The 24708-nt window shown below is 33.0% G+C and overlaps 1 protein-coding gene across 3 annotated transcripts in view; it reads left to right on the top strand.

Moving 5' to 3' along the window:
• LOC111033076 overlaps positions 1-24708 on the top strand; it is a 152266-nt gene that overhangs the window by 58218 nt on the left and 69340 nt on the right. For all 3 annotated transcript variants that reach the window (XM_022313666.1, XM_022313667.1, XM_022313665.1), the window contains exon 3: positions 7287-7428. In XM_022313666.1, coding sequence (XP_022169358.1) covers positions 7287-7428 — 142 coding nt within the window. The remainder of the gene's footprint in view (positions 1-7286; positions 7429-24708) is intronic.

Below are 24708 nucleotides of genomic sequence, written 5' to 3'. Positions count from 1 at the left end.
TTTCAGTACATATCAGTATTATTGTATAATAATATGCATTATAAGTGTTTTCATGTAATTAAATTAATTTTGTATTATGCTAACGAAAAAGTGCCGTGATCGATTGTTAATATACGTAATTCGTTATGACTACTGATATTTGAAATATTATATAATCTGCAACATTTTGTTGTCGTCGAATATCGTTGAAAGCGTATTATGCGTGAAAATATGGCAAGTTCGTGTGAGCACAGGGCCAGTCCACATTATCCATTTTCACCGATCCGTCAGTGATACGGTAACTGATAAAACGAAACACATTGTTTTGAATGACCACAGCGTTTACAAGGTGCGTTTAACAGCCATTCGTTAGCGTTCGGAGCTGTTCGTTATAGTGATGGTAAGATAACATAAAATTATATTCAGTGTGAACAACGTTCAGCCCGTTAAGACAATTAGCTTTCCGACCGAAGGCTATCGTACGATTGAAAACGAACTCGAATGAATAGTCTGAACTTTAAACAAGTGCTGACGAATCTCTACCAACCGAATTCGCATACGAATTCTTTCCGTAGCATATTTTGTATTTTATTTGTACCGTTCGTTCTCGATCGTGGCCAACCGTAGACGCAAAAAATATATGTAAACATTATGAGGTGTAGGGGTATAAGTATCTACTATTATTTTGACGTCAAATTGGATGCAATTTTGCAAATCACAAAACAAGTATGGCTATTCATATTCATCTGTTTGAATACATTTTTAGATGACATTGGATCAATTGCAAGCAAATTGGTTTGCTCGGTAATATTATTTTTTTACTGTAATTAAATATGGTTTTAAAAATAAAAAGTAGATTGTGATTGTTTACTCACTTTCGTAGTAGTATACGTTATTTCAATTTAATTACAAACAAAATATAATAATAATTTATCGAAATTTTCATAATATCAATAGCTGTGTAGGCTTCTCAATAATGTTGTGATTTATTTTAAATACTTTCATGACATCTGTTGTTGTTTATATCCTTGTTTTAATATAATAAAATATAGTTCTCTGTTAGTGTAGAGGATATTGTGAATTCTTGTTATTTAATATTTTAATGAAATGAATGCACCTACATTATGGGCATTTATTTATATGATGTATTCTGTATTATATTTTGAGAAATATTAAACCTTTGACTTTTAAGTGGCATGACTTAAATACCATTTTGGTAAGTGCACAATATAGATATATACCGTTCCATTTTTTTGTCCAGATTGAATGTCTTAATTTAATTTGACAACTATAATATAATCATAACCATCGACACAACACAAATTTGGAGTACATATACCTAATATCAATAGCCTATATTATATTTTATAAGCTTATTAGAATTTACCTGAGTCTAATATACTATATTATATACACAATTTGTATAGTCAATTTGAGTCAGTGCAATAGATTGGTATGTAGTCGTTTTCAAATTAATAAAGTTTTTTGTTCCATAAAATACTGTTTCAATTTAACTCTGGGACTAAATGTTTTTGTGTGCATATATTTATATACGTATGCGCTCTGTGGTGCGCAAAATAAGGTCCGGTCCCGGACATTTCAATTTGATAGTCGATAAAGTTTCATCGTTCCTACACGACACTCTAGTATCCTCCGTCAGTTGTTGGTAAATTAATATGCATTTAATTAAAATCGTCTATGTGTTTAATAATGAACGGTGTTACAAAATAATAAATGTCTGTTGCTGTAACACCGTCAGGCGCATAGATACCTACTTTATACGAGATAACATAATAATAATAACGAAAAGCTTGGTAGATAGATTAACAGTATAATACTTAAAGGTATAGGTACTCGAAAAGATCTGTAGAAAATACACGCAAACAGATCAACAGTCGTATTTATTCCAAATGTTTGTTTTTCCGATGTTGATTACAACACAATCGTCGTTTCAAGCTATTCGTTTTAATTAACCGCATTTTACCCAGTCACTGCACTTTTCATACTTTTTTTCTCTCTCTCTCTTTCGACCCCATTGCCTCGGCGATACGCATTTATAATACTACCTATATAGCTGCCGAGCTGTAATGTGAATGTTTCCCCGTCCCCCTCGAGAAGTCGTAAAAATATAATATATTTCATCGACGGCTTCTGAACGCGATAATAGTTGGAATAACTAATAACCCGCGAGCTACTTCCCCCGTATATTATATTGTACGTTTATAATATACGCGTTATTATAGTCGTTGTCGCGCACTGCCGTCGGGTCCTCGCCAGCAGCCGCCAGACATCTATGCTACTGCACATTGCACATAGTATTGTAATATTATTATTATTATGCCGTCCCGTATACCCGCGTGTGTTATGTCACGGTACGGAAGAAAAGGGCGTCCAGAAACTGTATACCTATATGTACAGCCGGTTTTCAATTAGCATTGTTTTTGAAGAGCTTTGTGCTGCGGAGTACACCGACCGCGGTATATCCCACGATACCACAGTTTATATACCTATATATTTTATATAATGTATGTATGCTTATTGCTTACCGTCATACGACGGGCATTATAATCGCGCAAATATATGTATATATAATATAGCGGGAACAACGGCGCGGTTTGCGCATTGTTTGTTTTAAATCGTCGACCTGCGACGACGACGACAACAGTGCGGGGTAAACACTCCGATGGGGGGAGGGGGTATTCGGTCTAGGGTCGTGATCCCTTTTGGAAATCGGCGAACAAATATTTGCCCCCGTGGGAAACCGGACAGATGACGGCGATGATATGTTCGGGTCCGTATATACGATATATATCATTATGAAGCTTGATGGCTGGTGTTCGACAGGTCGAGAGTCGGTGTGACTGTTGTGTACACATGCACATACATACACACACACATAGTATATACATAAACAATAAACATATCCGCTGCGGGCTGTGCCGGACGTCAGTTGAAACGACGTCATCATAATCGCGAAATCCTGCAGTCCGACGGTTTTATAGCTGCGACCATATTATACTGTGATGGTGTTATACAGAAATGCGTATGTTTCATTACCGTGTATCATAGTTTCGGACAGTTTCTTCGGTGATGTTATATTATAGCCCATGTATCCCCAATTCGAGCGTGTAGAGTGCTGCAGGGTTGTTACGTAAATCAATTCATTAGATGTCGCAAGAACATACTAATGGCAGCTCTGATGAACATTAAAGTGTATTGTGCGATGTTTTGTATTTTATAGTGTTTTTAATGTTAAAACACAAAAGATAGAATTATGTTGTTTTTCAAAAATTAAAATGCACATTACTAACCCAACATATATTATCATATTTGTTTTAACCGTCATCGGGTTTCTCGTTTCTATAATTTCTGCGTTCGAAAGTAGGAACAAAATATAAATGATTTGATATAGTAATAAATTGATGCCTAATAATTTTCGACCAATTTTGTAAATGTATACTAGCTGTAATAAAAATATATTAAACTATAATATGTAAGTGTTATTAGGCGTGTTTCGATGGCGGGCACTGAGAAGATTCGTTTGTGGTGTTCAAAGTGTGAGTCATTGTATTCGATTAATCATTACATTTATAAAAGAGTAAAAACGTTAGTGTTCTTAAACTCTATTGAAATGTCAAAACGTTTCTAACCTCCTCGCCGACCATATTATAATATATACTATGTAATATTATATATTATGATATTGCTTGTACAGTCGTACGTGGTGTGTTGGAATATTGTAAAAAGGGAAACAAATGTATTATTATGTTAATAATCGACGTTCGTTATTTAACAGCGGAATCGGCTTTTCTCGAGACGTCACGCATCGCCCAAAAGATGTCTTCGTCACGCGTGAATGACCTCTGCTAGACGCGTTTTCAACAATCGACAGTAATATTATTTTCCGGTTTCAATTTAAAAAATCCAACTGAAAATTCCCACTCCCCATTTACTTCCTAATCATGTACCTACTAACATTACAGGTAGTGACAATCAACTCCTCTCCAACCTCTCACTTTGGTATATCTTGTTTCTACAAACTTTATAATTTGTCCACTTATTTCTTTATCAACTTCCGGTTAAAATAAAATGAACCCGAAATAACTAAAAGAACCGGAGTATAAAAATACATTTTGATTTATATTCTTATTACAATTTACAGCAGTATCATAATAAATATACCTACTGAATTCGTGTTTTATTACGATTTATATTTTCATCAAATACAACTGTAGTTATCTCATTTCAACTGTAAATTGTTGAGCTGTGATCAAACCAAAGTTAATTTAAAATTATAAATCTATACATTTACGATAAAGTGAACAAGACACTCAAAATTATGGACTAGCCGACTCGATATGTTATTATATGTATGTCTGATTGTCCTCTAAGAAACTACCCAAGTTCTCTGACTTTTTTTTGTTGTAAAAATGCGCCTCGAAAATCAAAAAAGAATTTTAAAATAATGTTTGGTCTCTCCTGCTTCCTCGATGATCATTGTGTAGTTTCCACCTATATTCTCGAACACTCGTCCTCTGTAATCATAAAATAGATTTCCTATAATTATAATTCCTAATTAGATGTATGTATTGCATTTGCGGAGGGTGGGGGAAGAAATTGAAAACAATTACACTAAAATAAAACACCTGACGCTCTGCACGGTTGACGTATTATATATTCATCACCCGCTGAGTGCTCGTCTTGGCGGTGGCGGCGGTGGTGGTTTATAATAATATGTGCGTTGATATTGTTCACGTTTATTGCGCGTTTCGTATATTATATGTATATATATTTATTTATAATATAACATATGTGTGTTTGTGTATGTGTGCGTATATATATATTGTAGGAGGTTTGCCCGCGGGATAACGGTCGCATGTATAGATACTATATATTATTTATATGTATAGGACTATATATATATACATATACATATATATATATTTATTAAAGTGTGAGAACGACACGAGGATCGGGGTTTTCGGTGACGGGACAAGGGAGGGGGTTTGGAGGTTAAGTTTCGTCTGGTATTATTTATAACTCGGCAATATTGATCTCCATCACTCCTCTTGACAGCCCGGTTGGCGGGTGCCCCGGTATAGAAATTAATATCGGCGGTGTCGCCCCCCTCCCCTCCCAGCCCACTCATTCAACCATCCACACACACACACAGTACCACCGCCACCTTCGGCGCGCGGGCGTTCTGTCTTTGGTCGGCGGCGTTCGCCCTCTTTTCCGCCACCGCCGCCGACACCACGGTCTCTATCCCGGGTCCAATCTCGCCTCGCCCTACGACGACGGCGGCGGCGGCGGCGGCACCCGTAACGGGCTTCTCCTGGTGGCTTATGTGTGTTTATAAACGCGTAGTGTTTTGTGTATTATACACACGAACGCATACACAAAGTTGGACCCGAAAAGCTTAAAGTTTAATAGGAATGCGCTTTCGGCCGAGTATTAAAACTGGGTATATATACACCACCATACGTGTGTGCGCAAGCCGCCCTCTACCGCCGGCCACCCCCTCGCAACCCCACTGCAACCGCCGCTGGCTCCCGTGTTTATTAACAGTATATATACTCCCGCCGCCGTACACACATGTATACATATATAACACTAAATAATATTATTCATCACACACATACACACACAAACAGGCACACAAATACGTAGTTCGCGTATACGACGATATGCACCTATACCTATATAATATGTGTGGACCAGTGTGAGAGTACCTATACATATATATAGATATATATATATGAGGGTGTATAATATATAGAGTGTACAAGTGTAGGGGAATTTTTTTTTTTCCACTACTCGGCTATGGCACGTGCAAGCGTGTGTGGGTTTTACCACCGTGCGTATGAGTTTTTAATCCTTAGGATTATATTTTATACATATAGGTAGGTACGTGTATCAAGAAAATACTCGTATGCCCCAGTAGTAAACGACGGGGAGGAGTGGAAAAACCTATGCTGAAAACACATACTCGCGTCTCGCTCTATATATAACATAATATAATATACTATATAGTATATATAGTTACTCTAGTTTCGTCGTTCTGTGCGCCGCGTGTACGGACTCGTAATTCAAAACATAATTAACCTAATACAGTTGAGGAATATTGGGCGTGTGAATTCATACGCACATCGTGTGTCTGTGTAATTATAACTTGCCACAGTATAAATACAATAGCTTATAATTTTCAATCAGCTCGTATATATTTGTACACCGTTATTATCACGAATGCGCTGTTTTGATTTGGGGTCCAGTCCTATACAAAATCCTGTTTCATACATGTAAAATAAGGTATATATATTATCAAAATTTTTATATATGAAATATGAGTATAACATTTTTCAAGTACAAAAAAGATAATTTACCTATAATACCTGTACAGGGTATACATGTATATATTATACTCATATCATATCATACACATCATCGTATATTGTACGATATAAACAAATAAAGCCGCTGAAAAGAGGCACAATACAATTCATATGCTTATACAAAAATACATCCTGTCAGTTAATCCATGCCATAATAAAGGAGTAACATGAAACGGAAACAAACCTTGAATCACTTATTTTAAATAAATAAACAAAGAATTGCAATTTGTTTTTCCATTAGTTTATTTTTCGACTGTCTAGACTTAAAAAGATAATTACGATTATTGTTTGAAAATTGTTTTAAGACCAATCGCATCTAATTATTGATAATTTTAATTAAAGTAGTTTAGATAAACAAATACGATTTTAAATAATGTAATTGTACACTTGACTTAAATTATTATAATAATAGGTATAGAATTCAGTATTATATAGCTGCAGTCAGTCCATTATCTTCAGTCGATTAATTTGTCAAATATAGCTTGACATTAAAATTATTTATACAATTCTTTAACACGTAATAGCTTGAACCTTTTTAAAAAAAAAAAACTTAAAGTATAAAAATATAAGTAAATGTCACAATTTTAATCCTAAGCAAAGAATAATATTTAATTAGTTTTTACTTGCATGAGTTAAAATAATTAAAATAATATATATTTAAAGATATCACATGATATAATCATATATTCATCGCGTATATGGCAGTCAAAAGTTGAGTACCTACTGTTGTTTATATTAAAACAAACCAATTACTCTCGAATACAATACCTATTTTCACAGAAACTACAAAATTGATACATGTATTTCATAGATAGGTGGTCTATCCGAAAGAACCGATGTCGCCAATATCGATGCTGTATATTCAATGACAAAATATTTTAAGCATATTTATTAACTGTACGTTTCCTTTTGCAGGTGAATGCGAGTTTCCTGCCCAATGGTCCGGTCGATGGTTTCAATCTGGCGTGAACCATTACATCAATATAAATACGACCACCATCACAACCAAAGGAGATTGCGTTCAAAACGTTAGTGACAAGTTTCTGATCGAAGACAGGTATAACGATGTTTATTTTGCTATTAACATTGAGTGTGATTGGCACCTGTAACTGTAAGGTTGTTTTACTATTATATAAGTAGACATTTAAACACGGTACAAAGTGCACACCTAGCTTGTGCGATGCGACAACATTGCGAACCGTTGGCACAATTGTAGGCGATCTGAAAGATAGGGATATATCGATCGTGTGGTTTGTCATTCTGTCCATTACGCAGATGTTATCGGCAACCATCGTCATTTAACAACGTTTATTCGCCCGTGTTAATGTACAAAGTGCATATAACAGAAGAGGAAACCCATTTTGGAAACGGATTCAGTGAATAGGGGAAAATATATTTGTCCATAAATTTGGTACCTATAGTTCAAAATATCCATTAACTTAAGAAATATAAATTTATATTCCAATAAAACTATTAAGTACCTACACATTTTTCACGATACTATATTAGAACATATAAATTACTAGGTATAGTTTCATATAATTTTTAAAAATAATTGATGGAATTATGTGTTCAATTATTAAATGCAAATTGTTTTTTGATGTTTGACTTGTTTGGTTTTTATTAGGTTGTAAAAATCGGGGAGTTTTTTTGCCACACCATGTGTGTACATAATATATTATACGTTTCTATATCTTTAAAACCACTAAATTATATGTGTTTTGGCGCATTTGATTCTGTCGTTTAAACTGAACTACCAAAACTATTGCACATTAACTAATCAGAATCTTTGGCCTATAATAATATTATGTATTTTATTATTACGAGTAGGTACATAACCTATACCTATAACCTACGACCTTACGGCAGTAATGTGCAATTTTGTTTATTCGCCTATAGTTACAAATAAACAATAAATGAGGCTTGAACAATCTGCATATGTCTATATTTGAATTTAAATTTAAAAGATATTGTGAGGATTAATAATTCGTTTAATTTTTTTATATTATACGAATACAACACTAAGATTGCAGTTGATTTGGATTTTTATATTTTGAGAACCCGTTGTTTATTATGTCTGAGCCAATACAAATGAAATATATGGAACCCATAATGTTTATCTAAGTTTTGTAGAGAAAAATATGGCTCGAGGGACCCCGGGCGTATCCTATTTCCTATATACATCATCAGGTCTCCAAAATTCATCATCTTCCTCTCTACCTCCTCGTCCCCTGACCCCTGGCGATGATACCGTCGCCGATAGCACAGCTGACCGGTATTTCGCTACAGGCCCACGTATACATAGATATAAGTACACAGATATTCATATTTATGTATATCGGTCTTTATTTATATACATATATTATACATTATACACATGTATTACCGTCGGTACACTGTTCAGTGGTGGCTAACCCGGCTATTAATCATCATATCGTCCGCATGTTGTTTTACATTATTCAGTGCAGTGTCCGCGTATGTGTAATGTGTATACCTATAAACCTACGTAGGAAAAAATAAAAACCAACGACTCGCACAATTGGAATAAATTACCGGGTGGCCGAGGGAAAACGAGTGACGAGAACAAAAGTGACCCGTGGCGGCGGGTGGGAAATGGTGCAGTGCACATGACAGGTCGAATAAAAGTGGACGGCAAAACTATTGTTTCGAGCTCGTAATGTTGAGTTTTAATATTTATATAAAATATAATACATAATATTATAATATAAACGCCAAGCATTCAGAATAGCCCTCGATCCGCACCTTTTTGTTTCGGGTGGCGATGCCTAGCTATGCCGTTGGTAGACCGAACGCGTCATATTTATTACACGTTACCCTCCGCTTTTGGGACAATATTGTCGTCTCGTCGACCGGTTAATTATTATTATTTTATTATTAGCGTACCCCTCCGACATTTCCCCCTCTTGTATAATATGTATGTACCACGCAGCAGTATTCAGGAGTCATATATATATATTATATTATATAATATGCTATATAGTTGTCGCCGTCGTCACTCGGTGAAAGTCTCTTTTGTGTCGGTCGGGGCTCTTCCAACACTACTCGAATATATTACATTTGGAAATAGAACCTGCGACAAAAGCGTGGTGTTATTTTTTCCGCACATTTGTACCTACTACCACGTTGACGGAGGACCCTCAATAGGCTGAAGTCTCGGTAGTGTTTAATACAGAATAATGACAAAGGTGACTGTATTTTTATTATTATATTAATTTCCTATACAATTCAAACTCGTGTACGATCCGATAAAATATATGTATAATATACAACCCATACTGGGGGACTTAGAAATATTCAAAATATTGTTTTAACGAGTAAAAATAAAGAAATTGTTAGGGATTCTATGGAAGTAAAATTAAATGCATGAAAAGACCATTGCTGTTTGTACATTGTTTTCTCAACCATTACATAATATTAGCATATACAATAGCCAGTTCCGGGTACTTGATTGTGTTTTATTAAATGACGATTTGTTTTGTTGTATAATAATATCATCAGCACAGTTTATGAGGATGCTTACACACATTATGATTTTATATTTTCAAAACCAATTTTCACTGATCCAAATATTAATGTTTAAATAATTTATTATCAGATAAATTGTATACATTTCATACATATATAATATGTGGTATTGAAACCTGAAATTGTTATAATTTTATTTTTATGAAGACTATATTTCAAACCGACCAAACTACATTTTGAATACTGATGTTGTACTGGTGTATTCTTTGAATCTCCATATGACAATATTTTTAAAATACCTATTGTTCTATATTCCACTGAATAAGTGTTTTTTTATAGTTCTATACATAATATTCGACTACATTCAAACAATTTTAAATTAAACTCGTATTGCCATTTAACGCTCACATAATAATTTTGCTTAAATTGATAATTTCAGTGTAATTATATGAAATGTAATCTACATATCTTAATCCATCGTAACTTTTATTTATTTACGTCTGCGTAAAATGCGAGTTTATCAATAATTACAACCTGAATGAATATGTATCACAAAACAATAACCAAATCGTTTATCAATATTTTTAATTGGTATTATAAATAAAATGTATTGGATAATTAATTACGAAATTATGATTTATTTGCTTATTTTTTTAAATATTAATGTTTATAATATACATACAAAATTAAAAAACCTTTGATAAACTATTTAATTTGATTTTAGCCATAACTATAAATTAATACGTATTTAATAAAGAAATTATTTCGACAAAATATTAATGCCTGTAATATGTTATTTCTGATGAGTACAAAAATTAATTTTTTTTTATTATTCACTAATATAATTCAATCAAAAATGATTACATACTTATGTCACTCGTTCATTGTTGATTACATAGTTATAAGTGAAGACTTTTATAAACAATTTAAGGTGGAAATATAAACTTTTTTATACAAGTACGCGTTAAGAATTTTAAATATATTGGCCAACACAATAACCTCTGACCTATTTTTGTCATAATAGTCACTTTTCTTATCAAAAGGTCACTTGAACGTGCGTATACACGTCCAGCAGCCTTAATTTGTGATACTTGCCTCTTAGAAAATTCGAGTGCACTTATTTAGAAGAAACCATTGATTCCTGAGCTTTTCTACACTTTGGTATTCGTTTTGTCTTTGCATTACATTATTTCCCAAAAGAAAATCATCGTAAAACTCCGTAGCAATCTTTTTAGTCCATAGAAGGGTGTCTTTGATTCTAGTTTTTGAATCCATTGGTATTATTCGTTTTATTTCTAAAGTATACTTATAAAATGTATGTGTACTAAGACATGTGTCAAATTGACAATATGTTTCATACTTTAAACCAGCTGGTCCCGTCTATTCACAAACATATTGTGAATTCAACAATCGTTGTCTTTATTGAATTTGAATTGTTATTGTGAAGCTATAGGTTATTTCTTTTCTTCGTTATCTGATACAGACAACTGGATTCCAAATAAAGTGTTGATACGTAACAACAACAAAAATCACTTTTCTTTTAATTCAATTTACACAAGAATAAAATAAAAGTATGAACCTACCTATAATTTAAACCTGCGATATAATTTAAACCCACGATATTACATTTTCAAATTTTTGGACAAGTAAAGTGTACTAATTAATGTTTTTTTTCAGTTGACTAGCTACTTGTTGAATGAATAAATTAAAATATAAATAAGTGACATTTTAAACAGTTTATTTTAATCTGAATAGGTGCAACCCAATACTCAATATTTTACAATTTATTATAATGGTAGGTATATTAAACATTATATATTCCTAAAAAAATAGTATTGTGTTGAGGATTAATATAGTCGATTTAGTTACTCAATTATTTCATCATTGTGTTTCATTAACACAAACGTTTTAATTTTAATAGGACATAATATTTCAACATACAAATTTGTTTATTTTGAACTGAAAACAAAAATCAAATCTGTTATTGCCATTATTTTTAAAGAGCTGAAATCAAAAAGTTTTGACTAGTAGAGGCGTAGAGGATATAAAGAAAAATAACTAACCATTGCTAGAGTAAACCTTGTCGACGGGTGGTATATATCGCGTCAAAAACTAAAAAAAAAACTCCAACGCTATTTCTTTTGGCTCTGCATGCACGTGAAACTGACTGTCAGTGGCCGAATGTATTCTGAAGGTTATTAAACCCTCTTCGCCACTCCTCGTAAAGTAATACACCCTTCGACCGAAAAAAAAACATGGTAAAGCTTACGCGTGCACAGAAATGCCATTAATGGAAGGTCATTTCTGAGGTGAAAAAAACTTCAAAGGTTCCTACGTAAGTTCATTTGCACACGGTAGCCAATGTTATTGCGATGTGGGGAAAGAGAGAAGTAGTCGGTAAAATGAGATCCTTTTTCTGGCTACAAGTTGAAATACATATTCGATGTTTCAAATATGACGGTACGTAGTTTGTTTGTTTCTTCTTTTTGAGATATACGTTGGATATTGACTTAATATAGAGTCACTGAAGAGAAACTTTTACATTTTTAATACATTGATATAACTATGAAATGTGAACATAAAAGCTTCATAGCCAAAATGTCCGTACTATCGGAATTCGGTTTCTTGATTCGGAAATATTATTAAAACACCTAAATTCCAATATTATATACTTCAATAATATTTTTAATCACATCAATTTCGCTATAAACGTGTTTCGAAATATTCATTTAAAATTTAATATAGGTATGTAAGTTTATTAAAAACTTATATACTGTACAATACAATTATAAATAATAATAAAATATTTTTTTTCTCAAACTTACAATAAAAGTAAAATATTAAAAATTATATATTGCTTATCTTATTGGAATATAAAAAACACAAGAGTTCCAAGCATTGGATGATTAATGTTACATTAATAAAATATGAAATTTAATCCATCCAAAATGTATAGGTATAGGTTAGGTTGGGTAGCTACTGTTTATTTTTTTTACTACCCTGCTTTCAAGAAACAGCTTGTTTTTATACAGATTTTAAATTTAAATTATACATTCTTCTGAGCAAGTTTCAGGCAACTTTTTTTTTATTAATTTTAGATAACACTAACGATTAATACAGAAAGCTTCCAATATGTGAATTATCCATAAAAAAAATTATAGTATCTATAATCTATAAAATACCGTTTAATTTTGTTATTAGGTACCTATAGTTAAATTATTATAATATGTATATATATATTATAGATAGTTACAGTTATTAATGAATTAAAACAATCAACGCTAAAGTTTAAGATACCTATTAATAAGTTATTCAATTAGTTTTTAATATTTAAGAAGATATAGTATAGGTCCTGTATTTGTAAATATTATTTTTTATAAAATTATTACTTATGTATCAAAGAATTTGATGAGATGACAAATTTCTGCATTTATACATTTTTCGTAATTCAATTACTACCTACTTAATATTATTTATTACACTTTAACAACCAAATAAGTAGGGCACATCAAAATGAGATAAATAAGTTTTAGTTTCTAATACAAGTACAGGTAAATCCCGGGTTTCATTGCAGGTCGCAGGTGGAAATAAATTACGTTGTGTACCGGTCGATAGAGTGAGTATAGGATGAATACACTGATGTTTAAGCCATCTTTCGTCAAAAGAGCTTGCCAAACTTACCACCTCCTTATACTTCCCCTAGTTAATCCAAGAATTCCTTACTCCCTTCATAGGAATTTAATATTCGAGCTGGTCTGACTTGTATACCACTAAAAACATCCCCCACTCTAATGGTTCAACTCCTTTCCAACCATAGCATTCGGAATTTTTCTTTACCTATCTTTTACCTGTACTTTAATGGGTGTATAGAAGGTAGGAAGGGGTTATTCCTTTAATCCCGAGTAGCGTAAATTTGTAATCAGTATCGTTGCTCATTATAAATTTACTGGGGCCCGGTTGTCAAGACAACCTTTTATGATAAACTTCCCATTTCCGAGACATTATATTGCTATATATGTTCAATATTAACATGTTATTTCGGTAATATATATCTTAACACAAATAAGTCCACTTGTTGTATTATTTATGTACATGCCAAGTAGGTATAACCTGTAGGTATTATATGTAATATAGAAATATTTGAGATGAAATTAACAATTCTATAATTTCTTGTACAACCGTCAACCATATTATGTATAATCATAGTTAGTTAAGACAATAAGCTTAATTTTGATGTATAATATACTATTTATAATAGATTTTATAAAATAAAAGTTGTTTCAAAAATATTTTAAATTTATGACACATTATTATAACTACGCCTACTTATATATTGAAATTAAATAATCCCTTCCTAAAATAAATGAAGAATATTGAAAATATGTAGCTAAATATTTAAATGCCTGCTTTCTTTTCAATTCCTATAAAAAAAGTAAACTTAATGAAATTCGCTTAAAAATCTTTTTAAGATTTTTTTTGTACCTACTTTGTTAACAAACGCATATTATTTCCGGCAATTTACTGGTAATTTTTGCGATTCACCGTGCGTAAAATCGTGAAATCTATTTTTATTAAATTAACAATTAGTGGGGAAAAAAATATGTATAGTTAACCAAAATGTGTAATAACGCTTAACAGATTTTTTTTATCAATTATTCCGGAACACCAGGTCGTCTTTTTCATCATTATTTTGCACTGCTCAAAAAATCGATCGACTGCATAAAAAACAAAATAGGTTTAACCCTCCAACCACATCATAGTTAGTGAAACGACCTTAGTTGAAAGACGCTGAAAATCCATTAGCCATTTGGAAGCTGGTGAATACACAGTCAAATAATACGCAACTATATATTCTACCTTTTGAACATTTTTAGAGTAATTAAAAAAACGTATGATGACATGCGTGGAACAGAACGAATATGATATTCAACTGCAGTTTAAATAATATGTTCCGCAATTAATTTAATGGTTTCGCCGTAGATCAAGTTTTTTTTTAAATCTCGTTTTAATAATACATGATCTACTAAAACTCGGTAGAATAATATATTTCATTTAAAAAAAACCACTCATATTTAAATACTTAAATGGCTTACTTAATAGTTAATTACCTCCGTAGCGCGCTACCAATCATCCGTCGTGTGACACAATTTAACGGCTTGAAAACTACGAATCGTCGTTTACCGATTACATTGTTTATTTATGTACAGTACATTTAAACACAACAATATATGTTCTTGGGCGAAACGTCTATTATTCTCAAACTGTAAAGTTCGAAAGCAACTGCAGTGATTATCATCTCCGAGCCCCTTTTCGAGAACAATAAAAAGTTTTGAAATGTAGTCGAAACACTTGATGATGCGAGAGATTTTGGACGGATCTGAAGTTGGAGTATACTCGCAAGTTCTGCTAGTTGTGTTTGTTCGTTCTAGATGTGCTATTGGGCTTTCGGCGAAACGCCCACACACAAACAACATTGCACATGACATAATAATAACCCCGTTACTTTGGTGTTCGGTGAGCCTCTATATAGACCGGTGTAGACCACTGTCTGAATTACCTACCTACCGATCGTATTATTAATGTCGTGATTTAATATTCATCGCAGTATCCGGTGTCGTATCGTTACGGAAGCTGTGGTGGCGGTGGTGGCGACGAGAAAGACGATCACGCGTCTGGCACAAAAACACCGCCACTCCTACCGTATCATATCGTTGCCTCCTGTTTCTATATATGCATAATATAATATATATTGTGTACAGATGTGCGCGTGTGCGTGTATATGTAATAACAATAATTCCCCCAGAGTCTGTGCGTGGTGCGTTCTATGTGAAATTGTTGTATATTCCCGACACGTGGCATGCGGCTAATTAATCCGCCGACGTCCGAAAGGTGCCGATATTCGGTATGCCGTATGGAATATCAAATGAACAGACATTGTGGACGTCGCGCCGTCATAACAACGGTGAAACACGAGCATAGGTCTGTACGGCTAATTCAGCGAGTAAACATGGCTGGCATTCCGATGGCGTGAAACCGTTTCGGGTCCGGTATACGCTTTGCGTGATTAGTGAAGTGGTCAACCGGCAGATAACTGCAGTGTGTGTGTGGTGGTATAGGTACCTATGTATATGAACAAAGCACATCAATGGGTTTTTATTAAAAAAAAAAAATAATGTAGATAAATTAAATAGAAAAATATATGGTTTAGCTCCTACATACGCGCAATTATTTCTGTTCACTGACAAATAAATAAATATAGATACCTACTTTGAAGTACGAACTCTTAAGCAATAATGTTTTTTTTTCATAAAATAAAAAATTGATTGAAAATTATTAGTAATCGTCCACACAATTTCACCGATTCCCACTCGTGCGTTAAAAATTTGATCTAAAATAATCAACAAACGCAATTCAGTTATTTCACTTCTATTAAAATATTTTCCACTAAACCTTATATAGAAATAAATAATACACATTTAAGTGTAGGTTCGAAATAATTTTCCTTATTTGTTATACATCATCAGTTTTATTTAAAATCAATGCAGTAAAGGTACCTAATGTAAGGAACAACCTTAACTGTTGAATAAAATGGTAATATGTAACGTAACTGTATATTTGTGGAGAACGATGAGTCTGTGTCTAGTTGAAAAGTGTCCGTTGCATTAAGCTGATTAAACGTTCTTCTTTTTGCGGTGGTTTCACCCTTCCGATTTTAGCTTCTCCTTTATTTTTAATTAATACGTTCCTATTTATTATTGGATGGCAGCTTCCGACAATTTATATCACTAGGTTAAGTCTATGCCAGCAACGCGAGTGCTTTTATGGCTCAGCAGTTATTAGCTTGGACATTTCTTAGTTGTTTTAAACATCAAATCCATTTTGGGAAAGGTAATAATATCGTTAATCAATTTTTCTATTAAACTCGATATAACAACAAAACCGCCGGGGATTTTGATAGACAGCGGAACGTAGTTTCCTGTATACCTACAAAATGTACCAAAATATTTCTTATAATAACGATAGTGTTAGTGGTATTTGGGAATAGACAGGTCTCAAGCTACTACATCGAGAGAGGAGAGCATCTGAACCAGTATCCAACAATAACTCAAGAGTAAGAACCTTGTATGAAACTAGAATGCCATAAATCTGTCAATGTGCTTAGACCTGCGATTTATAGCTAAACTATTAACCAAACATGAGCCATTATAACAGTATATATACGAGGATTACTTGATATAGTCTTGTATACTTGCCAGTGGGAAGGAAATACTTAAGTATTCGCGTGTACGTTGACGGGAACGAACATTCAATAATAATGAATGAACCGCGTATAACTCATCATTTGTCCTTTAAACATCGCTCTCGACTTAATTAGTTTTGCGTTGCAATAATAGTTAATATCACTTGCAAAATTTAACGTATACCTCAAGTGTTTTTTAACGTTTCGTACAAAAAACTCCTTTTTAAAAATGTTTTAAATAATTATATCCTCATTATACTGTATAATATAACTAATATAACTAAAACTTGTGTGTATAGTGTGCGTTATGTAATTATTTATTATGTATCACTATTTAGTTTGTACGATCATAATTTAATAACTAATGGCATTTGAAAAAATTTTTAATATTTATTATATCGTAAATGCATAGTGTAAATGGGCTTTAAAAATATGAGTACCCGTTTTTACAATAAGCGTTAATAAAACTAGACATAATTCGATTAAATCAAAATAAAATATTATTATTATAACACGCAAATAATGTTTGAATATAATAATATGTATTATTTGTGTACCTACTTATAGTGAATGTATATATAATAATATTATAGAATGAAAAATGATATCCTTTACTATTGCCTACGGGCTACAATACTCGCAGGTATATTTCGTATAGGTACCTATAGTTCGTTTTAATGCGATTTGGGTTCATGTAAAATCGGCAAGCGAAATTATATATGATGCGAGTACATTAGTTTTATCTTATAAACCGCGTCATCGAGTATATTTACCGTATGCTCAATGTTGTTGCTGCAGTGTATAATATGCGGAACCGATAATGGTCGTGGGGAGGGTTTTTAACGATTTCCCGTATAGAAATAAATTTGTTATATATATCCGTATCCTCGGGGGAAACGAGGAGCCCGAGGCGAGGCTCTGCAGACGCGTTTTTTCCCCGTTGTCCGGTACACACGTGAATGGTCTTTTAATGTCGCCGTACGTTTTGTACCGTTTTGCCTTCAACTTTTCCTATTGTGTATATGTATACTGTATAGCTACTATACGGCTTGTACTTTCCACATTGCTCTCATTATTGTTCGACTGTACTCCCCGTCCGTCGACCGGACGACGTTGAGAACTGTATTCAATTGCTGCGTTCCCGGCGTGATTTTTTTTAGTAAACGATTTGTTAATATATTTATATTGCTCAGGTAAGCTTTCAAAAGCTGTATTTGGTTATTTTCAAGGGCTTTGTCTCGTCAAGTGAAAAGGGCCCATAAAGGATTTTTTTATATATAAAGGGGAGTTAAAGAATTTTTGAGTTTTCCTTTGTGGTTTGTGCCTTGTATGTTTATGAGCATAAATTATTATTTGGCTTATACAAAAGAATTATAAACATTCCAAAGGCGGATGGGGGTTGCCTTTTTTCTGTGAGTATCGAAATTCTGAAATCGTTTTCTTTTATGGCAGAAGTTGTAAGCTGTCTACGAGAGGGTAGAAAACTTTCTGCAGCTCTTCTTCTGTAGTAACAATACCAACCAGAGGAAATGTGTTAGAAGAGACCGCAATAAAATTCTATTGTTAGTGCCTCAAAAATTTTACCGGTTATTTTTTGCACTAAATTTTCACGCTCTAACTTCAATAGTTTTGCTTTGTTTTTCTTTGTTTTAGTTGATTTATTTTTTTATGTTTATGTAGATACCTAGATTTTAAATGCATAGTATGCATAGTTTTTCTTCTTGTAAATCGATGTTTGATTTATTTTCTATACAACTAATACCATACTCCCTTGAGTGGCCATCGTGCAGTCGTATAGTCGTTGAAGAGGAACCAGAGTAACTCTAGTACGTCATACCGTTAAAAAGGCGTAGGATCCCCTGGGTGAACTCATCATGCCTCTCTCTTGTCTTTTGTTTAAGCTTCATCTCTTCTCTCCTCTTCTTCATTCCCCCGGGAAATCTGTTCAACCACAATTACTTCCACTTGAGGCTACCGAAACGGTTTTGTTATCCCATTTTCCAAACAAAGGATCCGTTGTTCCTTTCAACGGGTAGAAAACGCTTGCACTCACACATGTAAATTAATAAGTTGTTATATTGGGGGCTTTTTAAAAATGTATACAAATGATTAGCATATGTTTTAGTTTTATATAATATCAAATAGCCTGCAGTATACTCGAATAAATATTGATAAAATATCCTACTATACTTTTGATGTGTTATGAAATTATTGTATTGGCGTAAATTGGTGTAAATTATCAAAACACAAAATTCGTAGGTAAGAAAAGTCGTATTTTCGTGATACAAACAGTTTGATATATTATTTATCATACTTATTTCACTAAATTTTATTGTAATCCAAATTAGTGTTAATAAGCCGATATTAGTGGCTTAATCTTTGTATCCGTTCTAAATGTGTTACTTCCGCATGGAAAAGCCGAGGATTATTTAAATGACGAATATTTGTTCACCTCCAGTCTTTGCGATTTCCACAATTCGCATCTGCTTGAATAGTAATCTGGTGCTCTCCAGATACCCAAAGCGACGTAACCTCCGCTCCCTACAAAACGGGGTGGCGGTAAATCGTTAGAACTCGATAAGCTACAAAAGGAGCTTATCGAGTTTCTCGGTGTGCGCGCGTTTGGAGTTCACAAACGGAATTACGCGGTAAAGTCAAACGATAACGCGTGAGCCGACAGACACAGTGCCCCGGGGTTAAACTAAAACGCTTGTGGTTCGGTTGTGTATTCCAGTGTTCTTTCTCTGTCCGTGACTCTCTATTTTGCATGCTCTCATAAGACAGCAGTTTTCTACGTCCCACTTATAATTCTATTAATATCTAGTGAATTTGATTTTCAAAAGTTTCTTATATTATTTTATATTAATTAATTCCTTTTGATGTTTCATTGCATAAATTTTACTGAGAAATTATTATATCGTTACATCATACCAGAATTTGAATGAAATAATGGGCATTTATTTTCGTTCGGTTCGACAACCAATCCCATCTCCATACCTATTCGTTTTTAAAGGGATGATCGATTTCGCAGCAAAGGACTTAACCATTTATAGAGCAATTAAAATCTAAATTAATTTAAAATTAGGCATCTTGTTGTAAGGTATAAGAATCGAAATTGTTTTAACTTTAATTAGTTGATTGAAAATTAATATTATGTACAAATAATATTATTTGAAGTAATGCAAGTTTCCGTTTAAATTATTTAATGTAGATTATTATTTCCAACTGAAATGCGTGGTAATACGCGAAGAGTGTGGGGAGCAACCAACATGTGCTGTTTTGAAAACTAAATCATCATCATCAGATGTTACCCCATACGATGTACTGATGGATTGACGAGTAATCGGGCCCGATTAATCTCAAGATCCCCTTCCTAATCACACGCGTACCAATAACCCATCTCTTATACTCATATATATAAGCATTTTGAATTGATGCAGGATCATTACTGGTTTGAAAGTTTGTGGCACCAAATGTTAAAGACATGCCCGATTTGTCACCACAACCCTAACGTTTAATCTTGTAAAAGTTATATTAAGGTTTAGGAATATGCATTGCGACTTAACATAGTGGAAGGATGACGGTAGTAGAGTGGTGAATAGGGATTGACAAAACGGAACTTTGAAATATTTATCTTGTGTCCCTGGGATATTGTGAATAAGTAAAGATGCCGGGACTTCGGCTTTTTAGGGCTTTCCCAAACTGCCGGGTCAATAAACACGCGACACTTAGAAATACGTGACCCCATGCAGCAGCAATCGATTCCTCAGCTGGCCATACCCTCAACATTTTGTTTGCGAGTTAACCCTTTGAGTAAAGCTGATATATTTTGACACAAACAAAGTATACGAAACCGTGGTTACAAAATGGCATCAATACGTAATTAATGATATTAATTATTTTATATTTAATGGGTTACTTACCTGTTTATTTTAAATTGTGTTTGCAAATTTAAATGTATTGTATTTAATTCGAATCTACAGCCATGATGATGTATACAAAAATTAGCTAAGAATAAGTAATTAAAATAATTATTATTGTTTTTTATAGTTATGTTTTATTATTGTAGTATAGTATATTATATTATATACCTACCCATATAACACCCATGTAACGATGACAAAAGACTTTCCATACATTTTTAACATAGATATATGTTTATGGGCTTGGTACAGCTTTTTTTTCCGAACTTTTTTTTCGTAAGGCCGATTTTCTTAACGTTTTGTTTATTGTCATAGAAACGCAAATCAACTTAAAAAAAAAAAAAAAAAATTAAATTAAATTAAATTCTATACAAAATATAGCTTGCCCTACACTATACCCCAAAAAACATCTATGATTCCTCAATTTTTCTTGTATAATAAAATATCTAGTATGCTACTTATAGTTTATAAGACTTTGAATTGCATTGTTGTACCTTTTTTATGTCAATGTTAATAAAGTTTAATTTTATAAATTTTTAATGCGTTGTCTCACAAATATATTAAGTAATGTACGTATAGAATGTAAAGTCGTATTTTTTCAAACACAAATATAATTTTATTCTACAACTTTAAAGCATATGCAAGTAAAATTTTTTCATTACATTTTGAAAACGTGGTCGTAAATCTCACTCCCGGGGAACGTGATAATCCGAATTAGGGAGAAATACGATGCCATAGGCACGATGGTGTCCGAATGCAAATTAAAGGTAAAGGTTTATCCCTATCTCGAGAAAAGTAAGTCTAATAATTTGTCCGAAGGGTCTGGGGCAGAGGTGTCGCTAAGATTTACGACTGGCCAAAGCCCGGTGCACCGTTAATTCTACTTTACTATATTATACACCAGTCATAAGCATAACTCTGTATAATATATATATGGAGTATGGACTTTATATAAATGTTTGGTTACAAAAAGTGTCGGATAAAAAGTCTGTAAAATGAATAGCTTGCATCAGATTTCCAGGTAGCTTGAACTAAACGTTTACAAATTTATAATACAAAAAATAATGTACCTATATCTTGAAAATCTGTAGTTTTTAATATACCACAGTCTAATTTTTGCATTCACTATAGCTGACGTATGAACGAAAATATAACAAAAGCTAGAGTAACCTAATCTAGCTTATTGTTTAAATTCTTAATGTAGCTACCTACGCCAATGTTAATAAATTATAGATTATTTAACATTGTATGCCAATGTCCGACTTTATTAATAATTTCTAGTTAATTTTATCTCATCCTACAATGTAATGTATACAATATAGTGTATTTTCGTAATATAATTTAACGACTTGTACTCTCTAAAATATTTAAAAACATTTTGCTTTCTAATCAGGTCATTATAATTTGATTATGAGACGGAGTTTTGATAATGATTGTTATTTGTTACTCAATATCCAACACTCGATCTCTCGGTCTTGTTGAACCGTGCTCACCATTTTCCACAGTGCGTTTTAGTGGACATAATCGTCATAAATCTTGAGCATTCCGTGCGCCCTACAAGCTAGTATTCGTGTTCACTTCATTATTATTCCTAGTGATTAAACGTGGGAATGGTCCCGGGAGTATCACTCCATTTGTCTCTTCTCGCGTGATGTTCTTCTGTAATGATAACCCGTGTAGGTTTTCCCCGTTTAATTCACTGGGAAATGCTGTTTGGCACGAAACGTTAAATATAACTGTGAGCAAAAAAAAAATAATGGTTGGGGGGAAAAATAAAAATATAGGAGCCACGCTTACTGTGTGCCTGTCCGGGTCGACAATATTAATATCAAAAATATCGCATTTGTCCCCTAACCCTAATATTATGTGTTTGTACAGCCGCGCAATATCATTATTGTGTTTGTCCCTAGTGTTTTATGCGTACATAAGTGTATATATAGCATAATAGGTATATTATACGTTTCAAGGATAATATACAAGAATGAAATGGGAGGAGTTTGAGAGGGGAAATGTCCATTAAATTAATTAGGTACGTTCGGGGATAGCGGTTAAGGATATGTTATTATAAAGAAGGGTAAAGCAAAAAAATGTAAAAATATGGATTACATATTGTACAGAAAACTCATGTTTGCCTTTACCAATATGATTATTTATAAATATATGTTTGAAGAATTTATTAAGGTACCTATTATTCCTTGAGAATAGTAGGCAGTTATACCGGCATTGTGTATTTTTTCCTTCCAACGGTTTACTAAATAATTTAGAATATATATTAACATGTAAAACTATAGTAACAACAAATATATTATATCATAATTATTATTCAAACGATAAAAATGTGTGGTGTTTGTGTCAATCAAAGCTATGTTACAAACAGAGAATGTAAGAGTACACTATTCATTTTTAATCTTGAATCTCTGAAAATTGTTATTATAAAATTTCAATTTTGTAAACTGTTATTTTCTGGAAATGTTACTTAATTTCCCAAGAGTCTTGACTTTTAGACATTGAATGTTATAACTGAGACGTTAAATTAATAAGGAAACATCTAGCTAACTGAAATGTTTATTTCGTTGTGTAAAACAAAACGTGTGAAACATAATTCTTAAAATATGAATAAATGAAAGCGGCAATTACTTAAATTGTTCAATGAGGTTTTTCATAATAAAATTATATATATTGTAGACAAAACTGTAAGGGGAAAAATAACTATAGATTAGACCCGGATATGATGCACTGACCATCTAGACACTTCATTCATGTTTTGCTTCTACATGTCACTAATTTCAAAGCTATCTTCAAATATACCCGAAAAATAAATCGTCAGCAGAAAAAAAAATAATATCATTGTAACCTATACATAATATATTCCTTGTATCGTTCTGAATTTTAAAAACAGATAAAATATAGTACTGCGTGGGTGTTGGACCCACGTTCCACATTACATTTGAATAAAAAAATATTATTATTAATATTATATTAAATAAAAGTTGTATACCACGTTCATATATAGTAAACGTCGAGGTAAACGTGTTGTTCCTACCCATTCTAGCGAACATTTCATTGTTCATTTAAAATAATGTCGTACAAAATATAATTTTAATTTTTAAATCTTTTATCTTTTTAATTGCTAGTAATATTCATTGAACATAAATGTCGCTTTACTTGTACGTAAATATGCGAGCAGCGAGCACATAGCATAATATTTTGTATTTTCTATAGCCCACAGTCATTTATACGATTTAATTTTCCTGTGACTTATAATGTGTTGGGTTGTCAAGTGTTTAAGTTTGTCGGAAAAGTTTGAAGAGGTATACACGAACAGTCCACAACAGGTGGATACGAAGTCATCCACCCCGATGGGCTGTCGACTCGAAAACATCGAACACCGATATAAAAATATCCTGCGGAGTACCGCAAATAATGGATTTCAGAGGAGTATTTTTCGCTTACCCTTTCTAGATGGGTGGAAGCTATGTCACGGAATAAGAATGACCCAACAGCCATTTTTATTCGAGTTTTTTTTTCTTTCTCGGTTTGTTCCGGACTTTGGAAACGACGGCCTTGTCGTCCGTAACCGTCTGTCATTTGTCTTTACGTTTCTGGATTGAGATCTCTGGTAAAAACCACTGTCGGGTATTCCTCCGCCTATATTCTCTCCGTCTCGGCCAAGCTCTCGTCCTATTTT

This window comes from Myzus persicae, unplaced genomic scaffold (assembly GCF_001856785.1).
Source record: "Myzus persicae strain clone G006 unplaced genomic scaffold, MPER_G0061.0, whole genome shotgun sequence".
Classification (NCBI taxonomy): domain Eukaryota; kingdom Metazoa; phylum Arthropoda; class Insecta; order Hemiptera; family Aphididae; genus Myzus; species Myzus persicae.
The sequence above is the reverse complement of the archived record's forward strand: the minus strand, read 5'-3'. Positions and strand labels throughout refer to the sequence as shown.